General features: G+C 59.7%; 3 protein-coding genes and 1 long non-coding RNA gene across 8 annotated transcripts in view; 3 read left to right on the forward strand and 1 right to left on the reverse strand.

The window, feature by feature from the left end:
• The window catches only part of METAP1D (methionyl aminopeptidase type 1D, mitochondrial), a 48265-nt gene extending 44751 nt beyond the window's left edge, over positions 1 to 3514 (forward strand). For all 4 annotated transcript variants that reach the window (XM_075093447.1, XM_075093450.1, XM_075093448.1 and 1 more), the window contains 4 exons: positions 1301 to 1398; positions 2018 to 2065; positions 2976 to 3054; positions 3202 to 3514. In XM_075093447.1, the coding sequence (XP_074949548.1) occupies positions 1301 to 1398; positions 2018 to 2065; positions 2976 to 3054; positions 3202 to 3280 (304 nt within the window). In that variant the 3' untranslated portion in view covers positions 3281 to 3514. The remainder of the gene's footprint in view (positions 1 to 1300; positions 1399 to 2017; positions 2066 to 2975; positions 3055 to 3201) is intronic.
• A 3788-nt stretch (positions 3515 to 7302) lies between these two features.
• On the forward strand, positions 7303 to 9082 carry DLX1 (distal-less homeobox 1). The gene is made up of 3 exons (XM_075093451.1): positions 7303 to 7702; positions 8228 to 8427; positions 8702 to 9082. Exons 1-3 carry the CDS (start codon positions 7390 to 7392, stop codon positions 8954 to 8956), a joined length of 768 nt encoding a protein of 255 aa, XP_074949552.1. The 5' UTR covers positions 7303 to 7389; the 3' UTR covers positions 8957 to 9082.
• Positions 9083 to 16482: 7400 nt separating this feature from the next.
• On the reverse strand, positions 16483 to 18808 carry DLX2 (distal-less homeobox 2). The gene is made up of 3 exons (XM_075092567.1): positions 18298 to 18808; positions 17891 to 18078; positions 16483 to 17602 (listed from the first exon to the last, which is right to left on the reverse strand). The coding sequence occupies exons 1-3, from the start codon at positions 18620 to 18622 to the stop codon at positions 17294 to 17296; spliced, it is 822 nt and encodes a 273-aa protein (XP_074948668.1). The 5' UTR covers positions 18623 to 18808; the 3' UTR covers positions 16483 to 17293.
• A 1220-nt stretch (positions 18809 to 20028) lies between these two features.
• LOC142057448 (uncharacterized) overlaps positions 20029 to 21291 on the forward strand; it is a 92511-nt gene continuing 91248 nt past the window's right edge. For both annotated transcript variants that reach the window (XR_012660641.1, XR_012660642.1), the window contains exon 1: positions 20029 to 20244. This is a non-coding gene — a long non-coding RNA (uncharacterized LOC142057448). The remainder of the gene's footprint in view (positions 20245 to 21291) is intronic.

Consider the following 21291-nt stretch of genomic DNA (forward strand, 5'->3'; position numbering starts at 1 on the left):
AATAAGAGCCTCCCTATGGGGTTTAACATGCTTTAATTTCTCTGAGAGCTTACACCTTTATTTGAGTTTCTTAACTTTTCTGCTTTCTGTAGTCAAACTCTGAGAAGGCATTTGTTAAGGTGTAAGTATAGGCAAACCTGAAGTTTTTAAGTGCCTACCTTGATTTCAAAGAAACAAATGATGCTTTTAATATTGTAGGCGAAATCTGTTCAGGCTAAGTGCCTTCTTGTCTTGCTCCTGTTTGCTTTTAGAAATAGTTTGGGGAGGATATGCAGGGACAGAGGTAGCTTCCTTGTCACTTCTAATCCACTTCTAGGTCCCCCAATATCTCCAGACATTTCTGTTTCAGATGTGGGCAGCCCTCCTGGCTAAGCTGCCTCAAGTCACCCTCTCCACCACTGCCTCCACCACTGCTTGAGTAAGGGCAGAGCCTGAGAGTGAAGCCTGTAGGCACGGGGTGGCCCAGCAGCCAGAGAACACCTGATGTTTATCCACAGTCCTCAGATTCTTAGGGATCAGGGTAGGACTTTGCTTTCCTGACATGGGTTGGAGTTGGCGCCAGGATGTGTTCCTGCAAGCAGCTCTCAGAGATGCTCCTCCCTGAGGCAGGCCATGAAGGACAGGACAGATCTCCCAGGCAGAACTGAAATGCCATAACTGTTATGATTTGGTTTTGTGGTGATGTGTTTATTAGAAATAATGTGAACAGACTTGCTGGAGTTGAAATACATTTTGGTACTGAATGTTTGCAGTATTCCAAAAGGGAAGCAGTAGGGCTCTTAACTCTCCCTGTTGGCAGCAGGACCTTCTTGTCCTGCAGAAAACCCAGTGCAGGCAGTGGTTACTTGGCTCAGCACAGGCTCTGCATGCCGGGAAGACTCAACGGAGGCTGCAGTTTGGTGGTGTGCCAGGGCTTCGGCTACACAACTTAGCTGCCATTTAGCTGTCCCCCATTAAAAGGAGCTCCCAGTGTGCTCATGGAAAAGGCTACCATCCATCAGGCCTGGAGATGACATACTGCCATCTTGCTCAGACAGCAGGGCTGGCACAGGAGCTACCAGTCTCCGCTGGCAGGTGTGTTAACTCTGAAACCTAACAGTGGCTCACCGGTGCTAGCTCTGATGGCTGCTCTCTTTTGGAGCCAACACAAAGTAGCGACTTGGCACGAGAGTGGCGGTGAGAGCTTGCGGGAGCTAGGTGATGCTGCTGCTGGTACCGATACAGTGGCAGGGGCCAGGGCTGGCTAGCGGAGGTGGTGGTCATGGTGTGCACCCTCATGATGTCCTCTTTGCCCCTGCAGCTCCCTGGCGTGGCAGGGCAGCTTCCAGGTCTGCCCTTCCTTTGTCGGCCACGGCATCGGGTCGTACTTCCATGGGCACCCCGAGGTGTGGCACCACGGTAAGCAGCCCCCGCTGGCCCGACCTGCCGCCTCGCGCCGCTGGCTCTGTCGCCGGCAGGGAAATGACTATGGGAAGTGGGGAGGGTTCAACGAGCAAAGCCCCCCGCACCCCCCCACGGTGCCGATCCCGGAGGGGGGACGCTTTCCGCGCTGGAACACCGGCAGGCAGCCCCGGCCTGGCCTTCTGAGAGTGGCGCGGGTATTCTTCAGGACAAATCCCTCGTTTAAGGGAGCCGTCAGGGCAGCTGGGCGCCGCGGGCCGCCTTCCCGGGGCTGCTTCGGGCGGCGGCCGCCGTGCGCCGCGTCCCGTCCGTCCCGTCCCTGCCTCCCGCCCGCGCCCGAACGGCGACTGCAAAGTTTGTGGCGGGGCAAAGAAAAATCTCCGCTGAAACGTGAAATCCCCCGGAGCCGGCCTGGAAGGAGCCGCCGTCGGGGCGGCCGCGCTGCGGCCGGGCTGGGTGGCGGGTGCTCCGGTTCGTAGCGGGGACCGGCGTGCACCCTACATGCGAGCCAAAAAGATGCTTAATACGAGTGCTGGTTCCATTTACTAAAAAAAAAAAAAAAAAGGGGGGGGGGAAGCCCCAGCAACCATAAACGCTTTTTTATTTTCTTTTGTAGCCAATGACAGTGATTTGTTAATGGAAGAGGGAATGGCGTTCACAATAGGTTAGTAACTCTCTGCTATCGTTTTCTTTTAAAAAAGCGCACACAGAGCAGCCCAGATCCATACCATCTCTTTATTGGGATGTAGAAACAGCCATGCAGCTCTGGGGATGTCTGCGACACTGACCCCTTAGGAAGCAGGTTAAAATATCGTTTTAAATAAAAGCATTATGGGACCCGTTGGGTGAAATAGCTTCCAAATGCTAAGATTTAGAAAATGAAATGTTTATTATAAATCTTATTAAATGACATATTTGATGCATATTTTTGGCAAGGCAGAGACTTAGCCGGCACGCTTGGGCTGTGGAGGATGAGGAGGATGCGATTGTGTAACTGAAGCCGTGGTTTACCAGCGAGCAGCCTGGTGGCTCTTATGCCATTTGCTGCCTGCCAGAGCTGCTGTTTGGGTTTGGGGACGGCAGCGCCGGTAACCAGTCAGAGGCTCGCCCCTCAGCCTGAGCGTGCTAAATACCAATCATGGAGAGCTGGTGGGGGAAAAGCCCTCTTTCTCACTGTGTGGCTAAATGGTGCGGCAATTACAGGGAAATAAGAAAATTGTTGTTTTGCTGATTTAATGAACATTTTAAGCCTGTTTAAAAATTTCAAATATTTAAAACTATCTGCTGTTTGTAAGTGTGGTTGGTGCTTTGGTTATTATCCACGGGGTCTTAATTAAAGCTTGATTAAAATTCCCCACTTTTACAAAAGAGGAGTGGGCAACTTCCCACCTTGATATTTTATTTTCCTCTTTAGTTCACGTTTTAGCGTAGCAAGAGAGTGTCGGCCCAGGGAGGATGGGACCTGTGCAGAAGGGGAGCTACCTGCTGGGACACACCCCCCCTTTCCTGCTCGATTCACAGTCCACATGGGAGCACAGCTAACTTTAGAATACATTTTGTTTTTCTTGTTGCAGAGCCAATAATAATGGAAGGATCCCCCGAATTTAAGATTCTGAAGGATAAATGGACTGCAATTTCTGTAGACAATAAAAGGTGCCTGATTTTATTTTTTGATCTTTCCTAAGCTGTGGAACTGATCACTGACAGCCAAAAAAAAAAAAAAAAAAAAAAAAAAGGGGTGAGTTTTACAGGCATGGTGGACACGTTTGCCCCCTAATAACTGCTAAATGTGCATTTCAGATCAGCGCAGTTTGAACATACCATTGTGATTACCTCAGAGGGAGCAGAAATCCTCTCTAAACTGGTGGAAGAAGCCTAAAGATGGAGCAAGGAGTGGACGGACTCCCTGTGCTTCTGGGATTTACAGTTTCACTCAGGACAGAGAGGAAATTTCTGTAATTTCTGTGGGGAATGGGTGCTGTGTAAGTCACTGCAGGGGACTGAAAAAGCAGCTTGAGGGGTCGGCTCTGGACGTAGTCCTTCTGTGTGTTACCTGGTGAGTATTTAATAAAAAGTCCCTTGGCTTGTTTGTGACCCTGGAAGCAGCCATGCACGGCCTGCAAGTGCAAAGGGTTTGGATTATTTGGGGTTAGGGGCAGAGAGCGGGTCCCCTCTCTTCCAAATCCTATGGGGGACAAACACGGATCACACAGTCTCAGTGCAGCTGAGAAGACAGAGGAACATAGATTTTCCCTTTATAGCTGAGCTATGGAGTCAATTTGTCTTCACTGCGATTAACACAGTGCTGTTTCCCAGGCTGTAACTTCTACTAGGATGGGAAAAAAGTTTCCCGAGGGTGGCAGGCAGAGGCAGCAGCCTCTTCCCCTACAGCTACCCCAGCAGCTCTCCCCCTTCCTGCCTCAGCTAATTTCTCTTTGCATAGCACAAAAAGTGATTAAAAATGAGATGCGAAGCACGCTTCTCTGGAGATCAATAATTGCCCTGCTTGAAGAATTAGCCGGTTTGGGGTAATCACTGCTCTGCAGTGCCCGTGTTAGTTAAGGGAGAGGCACTCTGCAATTTAAGCGTTTGTCAGAAATGGAGGAGTTTGTGGTTTGGAGGATGAGCCCTGGCTCCTGCCCGGAGTTTGGAGCTGATGGTCCTCATGAGCTGCGGGACCTGCTCAGCCCCGCTGCTGCTCGGCGTCCCGGGCTTGCCAAGGCTGGAGGCTTTGATTTGCAATTAGCTGGTTGCTGACCACCCCGTCGGGCTGGATGCACTTGGCCTTGGTACTTGGGGGCTACCGGAGCGGGACCCAGTCCTGTGAAATGCAGGATTGCCTTGGAGAAAAGCAAGCGACATCCAGAAGTACCCCAGACCCGCGGCAGCAGCGGTGCAGTTTTGGTACAAATAACTTGCCCTTAATTGTAGGCAGATGGGGTCCTGTGCCAAGAGCTGGCCGGCTGTGCTTGCAGGCGACTGGGGCTGCTCAGCACCGGCTCCCTCAGTGGCTCGGGGCAGAAGTAATGTGCTTTCTTACAGCTTTACTCTGCTGTTTGTTTTCACTTGAGTACAGCGAGCTGTCAGCTCTAATAGTTTCTAACAGCATCTTTTCAAAAAGCAGGACCCCCCCAGAACACGGCTGACGCCGCGGGCAGCCGCTCAGCTCCATCCTCCCCGAGAGGAGCTTGGAAGGCCTTAAAACCTGTGAAGACAAACGATGCAGCCAACAAGTTTACAAACAGAGGTTAAACAGCGTGCTGCGGCCGCGGGAAGGCGAGGGAAGCCCAGCGCTGCCCGTGGAGGGGGAGATGTATTTCTGGGGGCAGCCGGGGGTCCCGCGCGTCCCGGGGACACAACAGGGGCGCGTCCCGGGGGCTTTGGCCGCGCCGGGAGCCCCGGGATGGCACCGCAGGTTCTAAGCTTCTCCCTGTCCCCTGCCCCTCCGCCGCTCGCCCCGCGCTTTCCCGAGGCGTTGGGCGAGGCGGGAGCGGGGAACACCCCCACCGCAGCCCGGTGTAAGAGGGCTGCCGGCAGCTCCCGTTAGTCGCTGTTTGCTCTGAAGTTCCCCCCGGTAACTGACGGGACTGCGGGTTTTACCGGCATCTGCGGAGCGGTAGCGGCCGGGCGCTGGCATCGGTGGCGCACGTTTGTACTCCTAATTACGAACGGGACTAAAGAGGTGCCTCGGCCGTGAGGGGACAGCCAACGCCTCGCACACGCTCTTCACCCAGGAGGTCTCGCCGGGCGAGCACGATGAGAGCCCCGACGGGGCGATCGCCCCCGCCGGCTCGGGGCAGCCGCGACCCCTCGGCGTCCGCCGAAGCCGGACCGCCCGGGGCGGGCGTTGCATAGAGGGGCGGCGGCGGCGGCCTTGCCTCGCCTCGCCTCGCCTCGCCTCGGAGGACGGGCGTGAGCAGAGCCGCGCCGTGCGTTTTGGCTAAGGCGAGGGGGGAGCGCCGGGCGGGCTGCGGGCCCGGCAGCCGGCGGGACTGTGGTTCGCCTCGGGCCCGCCCGCTGCGCCAGGCCGACCGGGGGAGTTGGCGGCACATTCAGCGGGCACGGAGCAGCCTCCCCTCCCCGCGGCCGCCGGGCTCGAGGCCGGCGAAGGCGCCGGAGCTGCCGGGGGCGCCCCCGTCCCCTCCTCGGAGAAGCGCGCAGACCCGCCTCGGATGGTCACTTACATGGCCAGGGGGACAGAGCCGGCCGCCAGAGGAGTCCGGGGGGACACACTCACACACCCCGCTGCTGCCCCTTTCCGCGCCGAGCTGCGGCGATTTTGTGAAAAAGAACTTTGCGCATCGCGAGCAAAACAAGAACAGGAAAAAAAAAAAGGGGGTGGGGGGCAGGAAGTAAAAGAGGCGTTAGGAAATGGGCAATTAAAACCGACAGAGCCACTAATGAAAATATGAGAAAAAAAAAAACCCAGACGAGCAGGAGCAGAGGGGCTCGGTCTTAGCTTCTCACAGCCATGAGCTGCTGGTCCAAGGGCCGCCGCTGCCCGCCGGAGCCCCGTGCGGGCGCTGCGGGCCGGGGGTGCCCCAGCCCCGCCGGCGGCGGCGGGGGAAGGCAGGTCGGTGGTAATACCCCTAACGCCGTCGGCGCCGCGATTTGTTTTGAACGTTCACTTTTATCGCTATTCTCCCTTTGCCAAAATGAGCTTGATTACAGATGTGGTGCCGTGATAACCGCGCACCCTAGACAGCCTAGGTGTAACCGGGAAAGTTCAGCCCAGGCCAGATCAAATCCCAAGCTGTTTAATGCTGAAAGGCTGCATGTTGCTATTAGTGTTAAATATATGGCTAATTATGCGTATGAAAATTAAACATCAGTGTTATGCTAATGGGGCCGCCTTCAGCTGTGGATCAGAGCACTTGAGACTAGCATTTAATCAAATGAATCAGTAACTAATACATCTGCACGTGTGAACTTTCACAAGATCATTTTCCTGTTACAGTCACACCGCTGAATTATGAAAGAAGTAATTATCAACACTTTCTAATTATCTAACAAAGTAATTTGGGATTCATCGTGGGCTTTCCGGGGAGGATCTCCCCAAGTCCCACCTCATTTACCGCTCACGCACGTGGAAGTTTTCATTTTAAGCTCAAATGCGGCGTTTGGCCCGTTCAGGGCAATTTTTGTTTTGGTGGGGTTTGGGGTTCCCCCCACCACCCCTTGCAAGAGCAATAACGGCAATAACGGAGCAGCGCATTCCGGAGGCGCGGCCGGCGCAGGGACCCGCGGGCCGGAGCGGAGGGCCCCTGCGCGCCCGCGGAGTGTGCGCGGGCGGGAGGCCGCCCAGGGGCCGCCCGCTTGGCGAGCGGGTCCCGCCGCCGTCTGCCGTCGCGGGTCGCGGAGCGGGGCCCCCGCGGCCGGCCACAGCACCCTCGCAGCCCACCCGGGCCGGCGGTGCGCGGCTGCCGTCCCCTCAGCGCCGCCTGCGCGGCGAGGGGCTGTGGAGAAGGGTGGAGGGAGGGTGGGCTGCCTCTTGCCGCGCCCCTGCTCGGCGCCCTCCGTCGGCGGCGGCGATGCGAGCGGGGGGCCGAGGCGGCTCCTCGCCCGGGTCCGGCCGGGGAGCGGTGCCGGGGAGCGGGGCGGAGGCGGCCGAGCGGTGCCGTCGGGGCGTGCGGCCGGCGCTCGGGGAGGCGCGGCGCTGCCAGCCGGGCTCTCCGCGCTCACCGGGGTCCGGGCGAGCCCCGAGCGCCTTGGACCAATCCAAAGCGATTATGCAAGACGGCGGACCAATCAGCTCCGCCAGCTCATGAATATTCATAGACTTGGCTGAGTCAAAGCTTTTAGGCGAGTTTGTGTAGATCTACAGCATCATGCTTAGACTTTTCAAAGAGACAAACTCCATTTTCTTATGAATGGAAAGTGAAAAACCCTGTTCCGCTTAAATTGGGTTCTTTCCTGTCCTGAGAAACACAACAGACCCCAAAAAGGCAAGCTGAAGAGAGAACACACACACAGACCAAGCGACAAGAAATGACCATGACCACCATGCCAGAGAGTCTAAATAGCCCCGTCTCAGGGAAGGCTGTCTTTATGGAGTTTGGGCCGCCCAGCCAGCAAATGTCTCCTTCTCCCATGTCCCACGGACACTATTCCATGCACTGTTTACACTCCGCGGGCCACTCTCAGCCTGACAGCTCGTACAGCACAGCTTCGTCCTTCTCCCGACCGCTGGGCTACCCCTATGTGAACTCGGTCAGCAGCCACTCGACCAACCCCTACATCAGTTCAGTGCAGTCCTACCCCAACAGCTCCAGCCTGACTCAGACCCGGTTAGAGGAGACAGGTAGGTGCACTCGGCTTTGGGGAGGGGGGGAGGGGGGGAGGGAAGGCAAGGAGGGAGGGAGGGTGCTTGTAAAAAAAAAAATCTTTCGGGGGGCAAAAATTAAATTAAATTACAAAATATTAGTCAGGAGAGGCTGAGGATCACAGGGGAGCAGTACACAGAGCACACAATGCCCGGCTGGAAAAGAAATCAACCCAGATGTGCAAGTATTAGTCTTCGTAATTATTTATTGCGTAGCGCTATAAACAATGTATGCAATTAAGGGTAATTAAACCTAAACTGCAGCCTGTAAAAATAGCAAACTTTCTCTGGGAAGAAGCCTGGGCTGCCATAATCGCCCGGAGCCTTTGTTAGCGTTACTCGAGCTTCACTTTTCTTCCTCCTCATTATTGTTTTTGTTGATGTTGCTGCTGTTATTGTTACTATCGCTGCTGCTATTGCTGTTACTGCTATTATTACTATCGCTGCTGCTATTATTATTATTATTATTATTATTATTTATTCTGCATCGTTTGTGGTTTGTAGGGGCCGAATCGGAGAAAAGCACTGTGGTAGAAGGAGGGGAAGTTCGCTTTAATGGGAAAGGGAAAAAAATCCGCAAACCCAGGACTATTTATTCCAGTTTGCAGCTGCAGGCTTTGAACAGGAGGTTCCAGCAAACTCAGTACCTGGCTCTCCCCGAAAGAGCCGAGCTCGCAGCGTCTCTGGGACTCACCCAGACCCAGGTACAGCTCCGAAGGAGCCGGCCCTGCTCCCGTCTCCTCTCCCTGTCCCCACCGCCGGCGTGTGAGACCCCACGCGTGATGCAGACGGGTCACAACCGCGGGCAACGGGTTGTGATTGCCATCGCGAAATGGCAACGGGCACAGCGGCCGCGGGGGGGATGAGGGAGAGAGGATGGGGGGCCCCGGGCGCCGGGGTCCGTCGGACCCCGGGGGAAGGGGTGCGATGCTGGACCGTCCCGGGGGATGCTGAGCCCTGTCTCATTCACGTTTGCAGGTGAAGATTTGGTTTCAGAACAAGCGCTCCAAATTCAAGAAGCTGATGAAGCAAGGAGGGGCCGCCCTGGAGAGCAGCGCCCTGACCAACGGCAGGGCTCTCTCGGGCAGCTCGCCACCGGTGCCCCCGGTGTGGAATACCACCTCCGCCTCTGGTAAGGCCTCCTCGGGGACCCCGGGCACCTACATCCCCAGCTACACGTCGTGGTATCCTTCGGCTCACCAAGAAGCTATGCAGCAGCCGCAGCTGATGTGATTATAAACCCGTTTTCCCCTACCGCAAGCACTATCGGTCCCGAAAAGAATTAAAATTATTACGGGAAAAAAAAAAAGTAAAATAAAAGGAAAGGGGGAAAAAAGAAAAAAAAAAAGATAGGGGGGAAGAGAGAGAGAGAGGAAAAACCACAAAAGAAACCCAAGCAAACAAACAAACAGGAGGCCTCTTGCCCATGCAGCCATTAGGACGCTGCGCTGCCGCTCGGTGCCGCGGAGCACAGATGTGATGCGGGCCGGCTCCCGGCGCTGACAGCTGACGGAGCGGCCCCGAGCACCGCACAACAGCCTGGGAGCAGAGCGAGCGCCGGCCGCGGCTTTGTGGGACAATCAGAAAAAGATGTCCGTGTGTCCTGTCTGTCTGTCTGTCTGTGTCTGTTGAAATGTAGGTCATTTATTTACTACCCCGACCTGACGGTCTCTTCAATTGCAAGGGGGAAGGAAGCTGTACAATTTCCAGAGCTTCTTCCCCTCGACGTTTTCTGTACCTTTCACTATCCATCTGTATATTTTTGTTGTTGTTAAAAGGGGAAGACGGGGGGTTTATTTATTGATTTTAAATTACCACTACGAGAGTGCTGGAAACAAACGGACAATCCGGCTTGCTGAGTGCACTGCTCGGACGCACAGTTTACTTTAAACAAAACCACATACGGTTCCCCGCCCCCCACCCCCACCGCCGCCCCCCAATAAATCACCACAAGAGAAGGATGCGATTTTTAACTTTTACAGTAACTTTTATACTTATCCGGTGTGGAGAGGTTTGGCCCGAATGATTTGCATTTCTCGCGTATTTAACAAAGGAAATAAATGCACATTTTTTGGTACTCTGAAGTGGAATCGCAGCAGCTGCCGCGCGCTTTGCGGAGGTGAAGCAAGGCGCGGAGGACGGATCCAGAGCCCGAGCGCGGTGGCGGGGGGGAGCCGACGGGCGGGCGGGCGCGCCCGCGCAGCTCCGCGCAGCCCCGGCGAGGCTTCCCCGCGGACAGCCGGCCCGAAATTGAAATGCACAAACCGACATGCAGGAGCAACTCGCTGTACATATTTTATTCTTTATTATTATTATTATTATTATTATTGTTCTGTAAACATGTTGCACAAATTTAGCCTCTTTTAATTATTATTATTATTATTATTTCCGTTCTGTTTCGTGTGGCTGTAAAACATGATGCTTTGTGTACTGAGATCTTGACATTTTACTTGTGAAACTCGGAAGATGTGATAAACTGAGCTCGGCTGTGTTTAGTGTTCTATATGTCAAAGTTTAGTTTTATATTGAGAATGTTAACTTATTGCTTTGTATCTGGGGAAGGAAAGGAAAAAAAACCCACACAAATCTTTGTACATAAGTTATAAAGTTTCTTTGAGACAGTAAAATTATGGTTTGGAAAAAGAGACACGCGTGCTCCCTGTCTCGCAGCGCGGCCGGCGGCGGGGCCCGGGCTAGGATCGGCGCTGCGCGGAGGGGCGGCTCGGGGCCGGGATCCCGGGAACAGCTCCGGGGCCGGTGGGGGGATGCGGGCAGGCCGGGACAGCCCCGGCCCCCGTACCGAGAGCCCGGCGGCTGCCGGAGCCGCGCACCCCCCCGACGGCGGAGCCGTCCCGGTGCCGCCGCGGCTCTCCCAGGGCCGGGCTCAGCCGTGCCCGCTCCCCGCGCCGGGGACAGCCCGCAGGCGCTGTGCCGGGGGGCGAGGCGCGGCAGTGCGGAGGGGAGCGGGGAGCGGCCGGGCCCTGCGCCGCCCTTGCGCGCAGGTTCCGCGGGGGAGCGGCCGCGCAGCCCCGCGGGGGCGATGCTCACCCGCCCCGAGACGCGCCGCCGCAGGCACCCGCTCCCCGGTGCGCGGGGCCGGCGCGCAGCCCGTGGGCGCCAGCGCAGTGTGCTCCCGAGGCGCGCACACGCGGCGCGGCGGCGGCGCGCCCGGGGCGGACGGTGGGGGTGCCGGGTCCGGCGCCGAAAATACTTCCCGGCTGTGTATTTCCCGCGATGCCGGGGCCCGAGGCCGGTCCACAGCAGCCCGGAGCCCCGAGCGGGGCGGGAGCGGGGCGGCTCGGCGGCCCCGCAGCGCCCCGGGCCCCGCGCAGCTCCGGCGGCGGCTGCAGCCGGCGACCGAACGCCTTTGGCCGGACAGGAACGGGATGGTCAAGCAGGTCGGAGCGCTTTACGGATATATTGGCTTCTCCTAATTCAATAATGTCTCTCTAACAGTTCAAATAGAGAAATTATTAGTTTTCTCTCAGCGAGGCGGTCTTGAGTTAGAGTCTATTATAATTGTACATTTGAAAATGTTAATCTCAATACAGGCCTAATTAATTCTGCCTTGTTACTGACAAGTAGTTCATCAAATATCTGATTCGAAGATTTTCATAATGAGGATATTAATTAAACTATGAATAATCCAAAGGTGCTTATATTGAAACAATACCTCATTACAATGATTAAGTCCTGATTTCGAATATTATACCTTTAACAATTGTCACCCCGCAAACACAACCTTATGGATGAGTCTGTAAATGGCAAAATGTAATTTTGGGATATATTTTTTCCTTGTTGGGGAAAAAAAAAAGTGCCCCTCATTTTCAAACACTTCTGAAATAGGTTACACACAGCTTAATGATGATCAAAATGACTCTTTTCTGCAAAAAAAGACCCCAAAGTGCGCGTACAGCTGCAAACCCAAGAGGGTCAGCATCATTTCACTGTATTCTCTTCTTGATTACAAGCCGAGCCCATCAAACACAACATAATTACAGTAATTTCAGGTTTATTTATTCTAATGCAGTTTCCCCATCTCTCTGGTAATTATGAGCAATTTTTTCGCCCAGGGAATCTTTTTGCATTAACAAAAGAGATAACGCACTGAAAGCCAAATTTGCTGTGCATTGAGAAAAGCGAAGAAAAAAAAATAAAATAGGTGCGAGCTGCCATCTCTGCAATTCTCCTATATTGGAGCTCTGCAAATTGCTTGCAGGTGTATGGAGCAGAGCTGTCAATAGGAAGGGGCTTCCAAATTAGCAAATGCACAATGTTGAAGTAATGAAGACAGACTTAGCAAAATTGCCAAACAACAGATACCTCTTTAATATCTTCCACCCAAAAAGAAAAAAGAAAAAAAAAATCCCTTTGGAGTGTCCCTGCGAACCCCTTTGAATGGCTGGGGATGCGGTACATGTGTCAATCTATTTGCAGAGCACAGAGCGGCCCCTGAAACCAGAAAAAAATCAAATATCAGAGCCAAATCCGTTTGCATTCGGAATTTGCTCCCTTCGTTTGACAGAGGGGAATGAGAAGTCCCCGCGCCGCCGCCCGCTCCACTCTCCCCGCCACCGGCCGCCTGCCCCGCTCCCGCCACGTCCGCCGCTCTCACGCCGGTGAAAATGTGCCACGTCCCACCCCGCGCCGGTGCCCTCCCCTCCCGGCTCCCGGCTGGGAACCGGGCACTAACGCTCCCCTTTGCGAGGAACCGACAAACGCACACCGCAAAACCACCGCCGCAAACGAGAGCGCCCCGGCGCCGGCAGCCCCCGGCCCCCGCGGAAGCCCCGGGCGGCGAGTGCCCCGCGGGAGCCCCGGCCCCGCTCTGCCCGCGCAGCGCTCCGCGGCTCGGCTCCGCTCGGCATCCCCGCGCCCGGCCCGGCGCCCCACTCCCTTCCCTCGCCCTGGCGCCTCCGCCGGGAAGTTTTGCGGGGAGATTTGGGCCGGCGGAGCCGCCGGCAGTGCTCCCCCCCGCCCCCCACCCCCCCCCGCGGCCCGCGCGGGGCATCCGTCCACGTCGCGCCCCGTGCACTCACCTACCCCCGCGAGAAAGGAGCCTGTGTCGCCACCCTTACCTTCCGCCTCAGTCCCTGAGGCTCTGCGCACAAGTCTTTGCTTTACAACAAACCAAAGGACCGAACGCGGCTTTTTGCTACGAAAGTTACAGGAGCGAGAGAGAGACGGGGAGAGGATCGGCAGGGAGAAAGAAAGGGGGGGGAAGGAAAAAAAAAAAAAGAAGCCGAGCACAATAATAATATCCTGAGAGCGCAAATGTGGATTGAGATCCCCCAGAGATGCACATGCCTCTGAGCGCAGCAGCCTTTTTGCAGCTCTGCTCTTGCAGAATATGACTGAAATTTTCTGCTATATAGCCTCTGTCTTTATAGCTGATGAAAAAAATTGCAGATTATTAGCATAAATGTTTACTCTTCATTACGCTGATGACATTGTGCACTCGAGATCTTGGTAATCTTTGGGAAAATTATGAGTAATTTTTAAAAATTTTAAAGCAGCAGCAGTTACCATGCAATTCAGGCTAATTCTGCGTAGGCTCCGAACGGATATAATTATCGAGGAGTCAAGATGTTATGCTAAAAACTATGCATTGATATTCCCATTTATTATGTACATACAACTTTGACAATGTTGATGCTTGAAATAGCAGGAAATTGTCTTGCGCAAAAATTACAGTCCATATTAGGACATGTGAAATTGCGAAGAATTATATAGTAATTGCAGGCTTTCAGATGGGAGAGCCAGAATGCTCAAACTAGTGCAAATGTGGATAAAATTACAGATCAGAGCAAAAATTAGGGAAAAAAGGGGTCTGGGATTTTTCAAGTTGGCTATAGGATTCCGGAAGTGTCTAATGCCACATGATTGCTGCAGCTTTAGGGGAGACATTCATGCCTCAAATAACTCCTTTTGCCAGAGCCGCTTTAATTGAATTTCTCGTGCTTTTTCTTTTCACCGGGGCAAATGAGTAAATTGCCTACCCACGGCACAAGCCCGGCCGGCCCCGCCCGTGCGCCGGGGAGGCAGACGGTGCCTCTCGCTCGGGCGGCTGCCGGGCCGGCCCCCCCCCGAACCGGGCTGGCCCCGGAGCCGTTGCTTACCCCGGCCGCCCCCCCGGGGCCGGCCCCGCTCAGCCACCCCCCCCCCCCCGGGGCCAGGCCCGACGGGGGGGGCCGTCGGCGCTGGGACGTGGGGCTGAATGGGCCCGGCCCACCCCTCGCACACCGAAACCCTTCCCGGAGTGCCGGGGAGGCAGGGGCAGCCCTCGCCCCTCGGCTGTCCCGCTCCCCGCGGCTTCCTCCGGCCCCGGGCGGCCAAGCCCCGCGTCGCTACCGCCCTGGGCGGGGGCACACAGTCGGCACCGGTGCCTGTCCCGTCCCACCGGGCAGAACAGCATGAGGAACCAGATTACAAACGCAGACATAGCTATACGTGTGCATCTGCGGGGCGTGCGGAGGTGCAGCACGCCCATGCCTCCGCTTGCCTTCGCCGTCCTCGGCGCGGTGTGAGCCGCGTCCCAAGCTCCGGCGAGCCGCGGGCGAAATGCGGAACCTGGAAGGGCTCCGGGAGGTGCGGGGATGCGGCAGGATGAAGCGCGAACACCTCCACGCACACACCAGGTGCGGGCAGCCCAGGGAGAGCTGCTGCTAGCAGGCAGCAAATAAACACTAATAAATAAATAGTAAAATAATAAATAACTAAGCAGGAGAAGGAAAGCGCAGAGGGCACCAGGGGCGGCCCGCGGTCCCCCCGTCCTAGGGCGGGATGCTCCGCTCCCGGAGCCGGGTAAGCGTCCCCTGGCTGGCCAGGGCCCTGCCCCGGGACCCCGCGCCGCTGTCGGCGTCCTGCCTGACCCCGCGGGGCCAAGCTAAGCTCCGCACCGCACCGCTGCACCGGACTAGAGCCGCTGGGCGAGGAGGGACAGCGGGAGGGGACGGGGCAGGTGGGGGTGGGGGGGCAGGTGTTTGGGGGGAGCTTTATTTAACAGCCAGAAGCGCCTGTAAAAACGACGGGGCGGGGGGGGGGCTGTCCCTGTCCCGACCGTGTCCCGTGCTCACGGTTTCCTCTTGCGTCCCGGACGAGCGGTTTAGCAAAACTTATCACCTGGCAGAAGGGTGTCCTAGTCCCGCTATACCCCCCCCCCCCACCTCAGGGGCCCCTGGAGGCACCACGCGCTGCCGGGAGCACAGTCCCTGCCAGACCGCGGTTCTGCTCGCCACGCGTCCCCCCGCCACGCGTGCCCGTCTCTGGAGGCGGCCCCGCTGCCTTCCTCCCGCCCGCCCCGTCCCGTGCCCGGCGTCCCTGCGCTTCGCCAGCGGGGAAACTCCTTCCCCCGGCCCGGGCGGCCCGCTGAGGCCGCCGCCGGCGGATCCCTCCGCGGCCGTCGGGGGTTGATGCGGGGCAGAGCTGCGGGGCAGAGCTGCGGGCCGGGCCGGGTCCACGGCTTCCTGGGGCGGCACGGGGCTGTCCTCCCCGTCCGCGCCGCCGGGACCAGCGGGCAGCTACTGCTTCCCCCTTTGTCTCTCCCGCTCCCTGCTCTCGCCTCCTTTGCAGCCGCCCCTCTCGGCCTCCAACACCCACCCCCACCCCCCGCTTTTCCTCACTCCTCCTTCGCCCTTGTGCGCCCCCCCATTCCCCCGCCCCCAAGTTTTCCCCAAGCTCTGAGGAGCAACCTGCCCTGCCGCCCCCCCCCCTGGCGTGTCCCCTATGGGACCGCGCCCTCCCCCGCGCCTTCCCCGGCCCTGTGCGGGGTCCTCGTGCCAAAGCCTGTCGGGAGAGTCCCGGCCGCGCTGCACATTCCCTGCCCCGGGCGAGCTGGCCTGGGGCCTCTTAATCGGGGCTCCTCCGCACCGGTGCCTCTCCCCCCGCACCCTTCCAGGCTGACGGGGACCTCGGGGCGACAAGGGGTAGAGATACCCCCAACCCCCACCACCCCTTTACTTCTTCCAGCCGCCAGGACCTCCAGGGATGCACCCCTCAGGGTTACAGCTTGAAGGGGCGCAGCCGGGAGGGATACGTCCCGGGGGGGGCAGCTCGGCGGGGTGCAGGGAGGAGTACAGAGCCTCCCAGAGGGCTCCATCTTGCCCTGGAGAGAGAAATCCCAGAGGGGTGCAACGTGGAGGGGGTGCAGCCTGGAGAGATCCAGCCCTGGCGGGGTGCATCCTGAGGGGCCCGGCCCTTCAGGGGCCCATCCCGGAGAGGTCCAGCCAGTGCCTCCAGCCCTCGAAGGGCCACAGCGGAGCTCGGGGGCAGCCAGCAACTCCGGCCCAACCAGAGGTCCCACGCAGGCTACCGGCCTGGGTGCCCATCCACGGGGGCGGGAGCGAAATGTCTGCGGGGCAGGGCTGCGCCCGGGACCAGCCGCAGGGGTACTCGCGTCCCGGACACGGCCCTGCCCCAAACCCCTCTGGCCCGTCTGGGAGGCGGCAGGAGCCAGGCCCGGGCGAAATGACGCTGGCGCCAGCAGGCGGGGGGGGGTAGGGGGGTGGGGTGGTCTGGGCTGCTGCAGGCGGCGCTGAGTGATTCATGGCCTCGCCGAGGAGACTGGCAGGGGCGAGATTTTATTGTAGACGGGAAAGCAGAAGGCGGGGGGGAAGAAGAAAGGGGGACGTCGCCGGATTGCGGCAACAGTTGCAGTGGGGAGGGGGTGGAGGGGACGCAGCTCTGCCCCCCCAGCGAGCGCCGGGGTCCGGATCGACACCCCCAACCTCCCCCATCGCCAAAGAAACTCAGAGCGGGCACCATGGAAACAATAATTTATTTAAATAATCTCTGCTTATTGTAAAAGAAACATTAAAGAGTGTTTAAGTTTTCCATAATAAATAACCAAAAATACCCTGTTTTGTTTTGTTTTTCACGACTCTCGACAGCAAAGGGCGCGGTGGCACGACCAGTGGCTGGGTTGCCGGCGGGGGGACGGGAGGGGGACACGGAGGGGAGGGCTTGCCGCGGCTCGGCGCCCGCCCCGGGGAGGCCCCGTCGGGGCACGAAACCCGCCCTGATGCACCGGGCGGGCGGGAGCCCCCCCGGCGGGAGGGGCAGAGTTGCGCCGGCCTCGCCGCCTGCGACCGGCCACCCCTTCGCCGGACGGTTTCGTTCACGGCTAAAAAGTATAACTTAAACACGGGAGGCTCTTGTTTTAAATCTAGATATAAAAATTATCTTTTTTTAACATTTTATTTTTTTTAATCCCCAACATCGAAGTGAGGTCATCCGCAAAGGCACCTATCAACTTTAAAAAAATAAAAATAAAGTTAACCAAAGTTCTGCACCGGTGGTTTGATGAAAAAGCCGGGGAGGAAGAAGCGGGACGGCTGGAGGGGAGGCGGGTGCTCGCTCTGCAGCGCGGTGGTTTCGGCGGCGGGAGGGCGGACCCCGCAGGGCCGAGCGCACACCGGGTCCGCCGCCGGCAGCGCGACGGGACGGGGCGCGGAGCGGTTCCTTCCCGCCGGGACGGCCGGAGCCAGGCTTCACCACAACACCGGTGCTGCACCTCGTTGCCCCACGGCTGCCGGGCGCGTCCCCGCGGGGCTCAAGTCTCTCTGCCGGCGCCTAGAAGATGCCGCCGCCGCCGTGGTGGTGCGGGGGCTGCGCCGGCTGCGGGAGGGGGGCGGCCGCCGGCAGGTGCGCCGGGCCGCCGGGCGCCGGCGGGTACCATGAGTAGTTACCGAGGAAGGCGGCGGCGGGGCTGGGGCTGGCGGTGCCGCCCGCCGTGCGCGGGTGCGGAGCGAAGTCCCAGGCGGGGGGCGAGGCGGGGGGCGGTGGCGAGGCGCTGCGGCGGGGCGGCGGCTCCGCCGGGATCTCGCCGCTCTTCCACATTTTCTTGAACTTGGAACGGCGGTTCTGAAACCAGATTTTCACCTGGGGGGAGCAGAGAGAGGGGCGTCAGGCGGCCTCAGCCTCCGCGGGGCCGCCCCTGAGCCCGGTCCCCCCGCGGCATGGCACGGACGAGCAGCTTTGGCAGCACCGAGCGGTCCCAGCGCTGCCTCGGAGGCGCTGCCGCTTCTCCCGCACTCCCACCCCCCCGGGCCGTCCAGGCGCCGCGGGCGGGCCCCGCTCCTGCTCCCACGCCCGCACCCCACCCCGCGGAGGGGGAGCGGCCCCGGCGGGGTGGGCCGTGCCCGGGGCGCCGCGGCGGCAAAGCCCTACCTGGGTCTGTGTGAGGCCGAGGGAGGCCGCCAGCTCCGCTCTCTCGGGCAGGGCGAGGTACTGGGTTTTCTGGAAGCGCCGCTGCAGAGCTGCCAGTTGGAAGCTGGAGTAGATGGTCCGGGGCTTCCGCACCTTCTTCGGCTTCCCGTTCACGATCCTGATCTCCGGCTCGCAGTCTTCCTTCTCTGCTGCAGCAGAAACGGCGGCCCCGGTGAGGAGAGGCGCCCCCGCCGCCCCGAGCCCTGGCCGCAGTTCGGCATCACCGCCCGCCCCGTCGGGGACGAGCGACCTCCGGGCCCACCCCGGGCCCGAGCCCCCACCGCCTCCTCACCGGGCCTGAAGGGGCCGTCCGTCTCCCGCCGGCTCCCGCAAGCCGGCCCCCTCCCGCCCCCGGGGCTCGGACGTACCGGAGTCGTTGTTGGCCGGAGAGGCCCTGCTACCGTAGGGCCCGTAGGAGCCGTAGGCGCCCGCGTAGCCCAGGTCGTAGCTGGCCTTGGCGGAGTAGGGGGCGGTGCCGCCGCCCGCGTAGGGGTAGGAGCCCACCGGGCCGTAGGGCGGACCGCCCGCCGGCCCGTGCTGTTGGTTGGTGTAGTAGCTGCTATCGGTGGCCGTGGAGACGGGCAGCGTGGGGGACTCCTGCGGCTTGTGCAGGCCGCCGTGCTGGTGGTAGCTGCCAGCGGAGATCTGGCTGGCGTGCATGTCCGGCACCAGGCTCTCCAGCACCCCGGTCATCCCGCGCCCCCGCCGGCCGGGGCACGGGCCGCCGCCGCCGCCCCGCGGCCGTCCCACCGGGGAGAGGCGATCAGGGCCGCGCCACCATACTCGCTGGGCTCCGCGCCCGCGGGGCCGGGCCGGGGCGGGCAGCCGCGCTCCCGCCGCCGCCAGCGGGACGGGCTCTGCGGCGCCGCGCGCCGCCGGGACGGCATTTAACACAGGTCACGTGGCGCGGCGCACGTCACCTAGCAACAGCCAATCGGGCGCCCGGCCGCGGGTTCGCGGGGCACGGGACGGGAGCAACGCTGGGCGCGGGCACGAGCGGCCGCGGGGTCGCGCCTTGCGAGGGGATGCACGGCGCCACGGACCGGGACCGGGACCGGGACCTTCCCCGGCCGATACGGCTCACGCCACCGCACCACCCCGCCGCCGCGGTCCGACGGGGCGGTCAGACCCCCGCCGGCGAGCGCTCGCGCTGTGCTCGGTGTGCGCCCCCGCCCTGCCGGTGACCACAGGAGAAGGCCCACTGAGTCCGTTCACCCCTTGCGAGCGGCATCCCCGCGCGGCGGGCGGAGCGGGGGTGGGCCGCAGTCGGGGGTCCTTCCCGGGTGTTCTGGCTCCGGGGCACCGGCCACCTACCGCCCCGCCTCCGTGTCAGGGCGGGAGCTCTTTCCAGTGAAACCTCCGCAACGTTACACGGCGGGAGGGGCGACGCTCCGCCCGGTGTATACGCACGTGTTTTACCCAGCCGTTGCTGGCGGCAACCACGGGACGTCCCTCCACGCCGCAGCCGCTAACGGCGCTTTGTTGCGGCCCCGGCACGACGGCCGACCGGTGGTGCCAGGCACGCCCGAGCCTTCTCCCTGCCCCGTCCGCGCCGGCGGGCAGCTGCATCGAGGACGGCGCCGGCCGTCGGGGCCGGGCCGGGCGGGCGCGACAGCGCTGCCCTCGGCCGCCCTCTGCCGGGGGCAGCGCCACGGGGCAGCGGCGACCGGCGTGGCGCCTCGGGGGCGTGGGGAAGCGGCTTCGGAAGCGATCTTCTTTTTTGTATTTTATTTTTCTCGCTCGGCTCTCCCGCCGCGGAGCGGTGCCGCTTCTCGGGAAACGCGTTTCTTTAGCGGGGGGACGTTGAAACGCGGACGGTTCCCGCGTCGCCCGGGGCGGCGACGCGCGCGGGGGGAGGGCGGGGATCTTAGGGTGTTCAGGGTGGGCCCCCGCGGAGAGGGTAGGGAGGGAAGAAGGGAGGGGGGCGGCACTGGTGCGAGGGTGGCTGCAAATGGGGCAAAAAGGGGATAAAAAGGGTGGGTGGGGAAATAATAAAAGAAAAAGAGAAGCCGGCCGCCGTGGCGTTATTTGCAAGGGCTGGGGCAGGGGCTGGTGGCCCCGGCCCTCCCCCGCGAGCCCCGCGCCCGCCCCGCCTCAGGAGTCCCGGCGCGTGCCTCCTCAGGAGCCCTCCCGGCGCTCGCCCCCGCCCGGCTGGGGGGCCGGTCCCGGTGCCGGGCGGCTCCGCCGGGCGTCCCGCCCCTACCGCGGGGCGGCCTCGCCCCGTCCGCGGCACCGCTGCGGTCGCTTTGAAGCGGGGCGCGGCTGGAGCCTGTCCGTCTGTGCCCGGGGGGGCGGCGGCGCTGCGGCGGGCGAAGGTGAGCGAGGCCGGGCCGGGGCCCCGCGGGGCCGGCGGCGGTGGCAGGTTGTCCCGGGAGCGTGGCCGCTCGGCCGGGCCACCGTTTGTGCCCAGGGTACCGGGTACGGCCTCGGAAAGAAGGGACCTGCCGGGAAAGCGGGGTGACACGGCCGACACCTGGCGAGGTCGGGCCGGGAGAGAGCCGCGGCGGTTACAGGGGAGGGTACGGCGCCTGTGGCAGGGGCCCGCCTGCTGCTGACCCTCTCAAACGTAGTATTTAATGCAAAAGAAAGCTGGTTTATAAACCCGCTGTCTGAGCTCGCTGCTGTCCCAAGTCACACCGTTGTACGACTGTTCCTCTCCCTTGCTGGATGGGCCAGCAGCCTCCAACACCCGGGGCTGGCACGGGAGGGAAGTGCAGGCAGGCAGCGTCTAGTGGTTCTCTGGGCAGATCCTGGCAATCTGCTACTCTTCATTAGACACGTTTTGAACCGTGCGTGATAGTTCCCAAAGAATGCAAAAGAGAAAGGACATGTCGCCTTATCTCATTCTGAGGACTTAATGCAAAGGACTTACTGGAAATTTGTCCTGCTATGTGGCAAAACTTTTTTTTTTTTTAAATTAAAGTAAATATTTTAGTGCTATATAGCCCCATGCATGTGCATAGTGATTTACACAAAAAATAAAGGGCATGGTTTTGTTTATTTCAGCTTATATGAATAGTCTTTCTCATGCAAGTTGTTCCTCCTAAATTAGCCCAGGGCTCTCACAACTTTAAGTGAATTCTCACATGGTAGCTGCTCCAGAGTCTTAGGCTTTGTTCCTGCAGTTCATTTTGCCTGTGTGAAGGCACAGGCTCTGCTGGAATGACCACTGGAGCATTACTTATGCATATATTCACATGGCTGATCTTGTAGATTTGATTTTATTATTTCTCATTTACTTGAACTTTGCGTGTGAGTAAGGTAGTTGTTTTAAACACCGAGTTGTATAAGTAAGGGCATGGCTCTCTGGGTCATGAAGGTGAACAGGTTATGATGCAGGGAGGGAAGAAATCAGGCAGCAG

Source organism: Phalacrocorax aristotelis, chromosome 5 (assembly GCF_949628215.1).
Source record: "Phalacrocorax aristotelis chromosome 5, bGulAri2.1, whole genome shotgun sequence".
NCBI lineage: Eukaryota > Metazoa > Chordata > Aves > Suliformes > Phalacrocoracidae > Phalacrocorax > Phalacrocorax aristotelis.